We start from the raw sequence: 5,302 nt of genomic DNA, 5'->3' as shown, positions 1-5,302 counted from the left end.
TTTAGCCACACTAGACAACACTTGATAAGCTAGTGTCAAGTATAGATCAGCAACTGCGTTGCTGTCTATGTCATTCCACTTGCTGTCATCAGTAAAGTCTGTGGGCCTGCCTTCAATTGCAGCTAAGCAATTGTCCTTTCTCAATATCGCTTTTATTTTCATTTTCCACAATGAGAAATTAGTCACATTGAATTTCTCAACGTCAAACTTTATTGTACTCGACATTGTTATTTGTTTCACACCCTTCTAGATCATTTTTGAATATTTTTACGAACAATTGTGACAAACTGTACCGTCATCAAAATTTACTATTCACGTGAATAGTACTATTCACCGAATTTTCTATTCATGAATGGTGCATTCGCATAAAACAGACAGAATAACCGAGGGCTCTGATACCACTGTTGGGGGAGGAAGCACCACAACTAAAGTTTGATATGAAAATTAATATAAAAATAAATTAGACACAAGAATTTTACGTGGAAACCCCTCTAACTGATAGAGGAGAAAAACCACAGGATAGAAGGATCTCACTATTAAAATATGGAGTACACTGCTCTCAAATACAAGGAGAAAACAACAATTAACAATTCTCTTTTTTAAAAGGAACAACTACTAAAGAGGACACTCAAGACTACAATAATTATCTTGGTGTATAACTTTCTTTGTATTTTTACTCTCTTTTTCTGGGATGATTTAAATGAGGGCAAGAGGCCCTCTATTTATAGTAGACAAAAACGTGTAAAATTATTGTCAAAAAGGAAGAACGCGTTTTCAAAGTCAAAAAAAGGCAGGAGTATTATTTTTCCTGCATAACTTTTCTTGATTTTTTTCTTCCTCTACCTTTCCTTTTTTGCATTCTGCACTTCCTCCCTTTATGACTTTTCTTTTTCTCCATGAGATTTATAGTTTGCTTGTGACCAATTTAAAAAAAAGTTCATTTGTTTTACCCTTCCAAAAACCTCCTATTTTTTTTCCTTGATGTCTCGAATTCACAATCACAAGATTAGATTTGGAGGGTATTTGCAATCCGAGCAACCTTTCTTGAGAAATTTGGTGATGTTTCTAATCCATTTTGAATGGAGTTTCGCATATTGAAGTTTGTAATAACCAATATGAATTGTGATGCAGTGGTGAGACTGTTTCACCCTTAATCGGAGGCTCGGATTTGAGCCCTAGATATGGAAAAAATTCTGTTGGAAACGCCACTTTCGAATGAGCTCTGCAGTGCGCAATTCGAATTTAATCAGGACTCTACGGACTCCAAATACCAGATGGGAAACAAATAAAAAAGTTAGTAATAGTATTTCGAATCAAGAATATAGATAATTGAGAAATTTGATGCACTTTTTAGCCCAGTAAGTAATGACAAAACATTTTGGCTGTTGCATTAATGAAGGCAATTAGCCTATATTTAATTAGTGGAATTTTTATAATCACATTATAAGGTCGTTTTCTCAATTTGCAGTTCCAATTATCATTGATGTATATATATATATATATATATATATGTAGGGAAGAAAATGAAGATATTTTTAAAGTTCAAAAAAATTTCAATTTATTAGGCTGATGTAATTAGTTATGGTATGTCAAAAGAAATTTAATTTTGGAATTACTTTCTTAATTGTGAGAAAATATTCTTAAACTTGATACCTTTTCTTCGTTAAAGATTGCATTTCTTATCCTTTTGATTAAGCTATTGATAGTAAATTAACTAATAGTCGTCTACTCGAATATTTAAATTAAAATAATCAAAAAAAATTGATTTTTCGATCGCTTATTTGTTGCAATATATGTAAAAACGGGAGGGAAAAAAATGAATACTTGAGACACATGTGTTCATCCCAAGCAATTACAACTTCAATTCAAATTAATCGAATCAGTGAATTTCAAATATCAAATAATTAAATTGAAAAAAAAAATCACATCTTTGTGTTTTTAGATGCTTTCGACAACCTTAGGTTGTGCATACTTTACGCATAAACCGAACTACCAAATTTTCTAACCAATTAAAAATAATCCCAATTCTTATAAACTCTTTTTCCCTAAAATTTATTTCCTTTCTTTCCCTTTCTTCCTTCCTTCTTTTATTTCCCCTCACATCCTTTAGTTTCTTTTTCTATCAATTATCCATATATAATATGAAGGCTTTCGTTCATCTTCTTTATTGAAAAAGGTGCATTTCCTTTATCAATTTGTAGAAAAGTATTATATGTTATATGATTGGAAAATTAAAATTGACTTTTTAACAAAGGAGATATTATTTAGTTCTTTTGTGCACAAAGTGCATGAGAAGAATGTATTTTCTTTCATATTTTTTTAATGAATTGGCTAAGATTTGGAGGAATGATTTTTTTTTCTTCTTTTATTGAATTTAATGATATTTATATTTATGTAATTATGTTCTCCAGAAAATTGTTATAATTTGAATTTAGAAATAACTTATATAATTTTCAATGATGATGAAAATAATAATGAGAGAGTTGATTTTGGCATTGAGAATTCCCATTCTTAAAAAGACTTTCCAACATTAAAATCAATTTTCATTCATTATTTTTCCCTTTGTTAAAAAATTGTAGGAATTTGTTTTCTCCACCAAAGTGTAAAAGAGAACAAGTTTTATGTAGAATAAAATTGATAATGCAATTACTTATTGAATGCATTTATAGGGAAAAGTAAAGTGTAGTAAACCACACCAAACTAATAATACAACCAAAATTCTTATAGTTTCTTCCTTTTTGAGTTAAAAAAAGTAGCATATACGCATATTACTTTTCTACTTCTCTTTGCCAATTGTAAGCTTTTCCTCTTGTAAAATTATCCTATATACATAAATGTTGGACATTGACAATTAAAAAGATTTCTACATACTATATGGAAAAAATCTTATTCACTATGTTCTTTTATTGCTTAAAGATCGAGTTTAACTTAAATATACTGACTGTCTAAAAACTTTAACACTACGATCAATTAATAATCATAGTTGTAACTAACTTGTTAGTACCTTTTGCAGGTCCAAATAGTCTTGTTGAGGACTTGAGGCAAAGGAATGGCAACAAAGACAAGGGACATTGCACCTATAGTAAAGGCCAAGAGGAGCCCCAACACATCTAAGACAAAGTCTCTTGTACACACAAATGCCATTAATCTTATTGCCTCAAATAGGAAAAATACCTATCTCAAGTCCAAAGTATCTTCTAGTCCTGATAAAACTCAAGGCAAGAAACCAACACCATCAACTTATCCCAACATTCACCATAAACAAACTCTAAATCATAGAACATCGACCGATAAACCTCCATCTAGTTTTGATAGTATTCAAGTCAAGAAGAACCCAACCTTGTCGAATGATCTCAACATTGTCCACAATAAACCAAATGTAGCTCGAGGAAGTTTGTTCGATAATAGGCCTTCCTTACCTTCTAGTCTTGACAATGCTCAAGGCAAGAAGCTAGCCTCATCATCATGTGTTCCTACTAGCATTCACAATAAACAAACTCTAGCTCAAAGAAGATTATCGTTCGATAATAGGCCTTCTCAATCTTCTAGTCTTGATCATAATACTCATGGCAAGAAGCTAGCCTCATCAATTAGTGATTCCAACATTTACAACAAGCAAACACTAGCTCGAAGGAGAATGTCTTTCGATCATAGACCTCCCCTATCGTCTTTTCGTGATAATAGTCCTCAAAGCAGGAAACTAGTCCAAAAAAGTGAGCACAACATTCATAGGAAACAAACTCCAACACGAAGAAGATTATCGATCGATCATAAGCCTCCCCTGCTAAAAAACAGAACATCATCTAATCCTAGGGAGAGAATTCTCAAACCACCCATGTCATCTTCAAGTAAGAATTCCACTTCTCAAAAACCCCTTTTGAATAAATTGCCCAAAACACCTCATACTAGTAGTAAGGATGTTACTGGAAAACAACATGGTGTTGGCCTCTATGCTAAGGCAGTGGACATGAACAAAACTATCACGAAGAAGCAAGATAGTCATGTTGGTTTAACATCTAAGGAATTCATCATAACATCTAATCTGACTGATATCGTTGCGAGTAGTATTGATCCTCATGAGGGTAAAGAGTTGGTAAAAGAGGAACACCAAGAACTAGTCATTGAAGATCATGGAGAGCTAAGTGAAATAGTAAACATTGATGAATACCTCAAGGCTGTTGAATCATCCTCATTATATGTTGTGGAAAATCAAGAAGTCATCAAGATGGAAGTACCAGAAGAAGAACAACAACTATTGGTTGAAGAAACAAGCATCATCAATAACCATAAAGAAGTAGAAGAAATCAAGAATCCTGAGCCTAGTAATCATGATCTTGAAAAAATCGAAAAACAAGAAAACGAGAATCAAGAAGAGAAAGATCAAGAAAATGAAATACTATTAAAAGAATTGGATGTGAAGATTGATGAAGAAGAGAAAGGGGAAAGTGAAGGAAGAAACATGAAAGGAAAGGAAGAGAATAACAAAACTACAATGGCATTTGCAAAGGCATATCCACATTTGGTGCATAAGAAGGAAAGTGTAGTATCTAATGATGTGATTGAAGAGACAGCAAGTAAACTTAGAGAGCAAAGGAAGAATAGGGTGAAAGCATTGGCTAGTGCCTTTGAAACTGTCATCTCTTTGCAAGATCCCAAGTGAGTTTACTCTAATTGTATGAATCATTATTCATTGTTATATGTATGCTTTTTAGTTTTCCCAAAAAGAAGTCTACTAATTGGTCTAAAATCTTTTAAATGGACATTGTTACAACTTTTCTTACATTTGTTTTGGGCAAATATGAAGAAAACACACAAAATGTGGAGCAATTGCTAATTCTAATGTTTACCATCATATATAACCATGACAAGATTGTACAGTCAAACCTTTCTAGAACATTGTCTTTTGTTTCGACGTTTTTTTAATTAATTGCTATAGCGAAATGTTGTTATAGAGAACATATAACATAACATGAAAAGTCGATTTCAAGAAAGATTTGTCATTTATAGGGATGACTATTATAGAGAAGTATGATGGTATACATTTTCAATTATGTACTCCTATGCCATTTATCATAGACATTCAAATTCAGTAGTAATAGTAATAGCAGGATCATCACCACAATAATAAATAAAGAATTTAAATACCAGTTTTTTCAATAAAATTAAGTTACAAATATAATAAATTATTTTCTCCAAAACTCTCAATATATTGATTATTACTTGCTCAACAAGAAATCTTCATGGATCATTTGCAATATCGAAGCTCCAAAGATATTTGTCTTTCCAATCTAAGTTGTCTTCT

The 5,302-nt window shown here is 31.8% G+C and overlaps 1 protein-coding gene across 1 annotated transcript; it reads left to right on the top strand.

Moving 5' to 3' along the window:
• Nucleotides 1-2,976: 2,976 nt before the first annotated feature.
• Nucleotides 2,977-4,842, top strand: LOC129890367 (uncharacterized). Its single transcript, XM_055965928.1, has one exon. It carries the CDS (start codon nt 3,050-3,052, stop codon nt 4,658-4,660), a length of 1,611 nt encoding a protein of 536 aa, XP_055821903.1. The 5' UTR covers nt 2,977-3,049; the 3' UTR covers nt 4,661-4,842.
• Nucleotides 4,843-5,302: the final 460 nt, after the last annotated feature.

The sequence above is a fragment of the Solanum dulcamara genome, chromosome 5 (genome assembly GCF_947179165.1).
Source record: "Solanum dulcamara chromosome 5, daSolDulc1.2, whole genome shotgun sequence".
Lineage (NCBI taxonomy): Eukaryota > Viridiplantae > Streptophyta > Magnoliopsida > Solanales > Solanaceae > Solanum > Solanum dulcamara.
The sequence above is the reverse complement of the archived record's forward strand: the minus strand, read 5'-3'. Positions and strand labels throughout refer to the sequence as shown.

Excerpts from the sequence above, each read along its gene's own strand:
- LOC129890367 (XM_055965928.1), top strand. The coding sequence starts at position 3,050 with ATGGCAACAAAGACAAGGGACATTGCACCTATAGTAAAGGCCAAGAGG.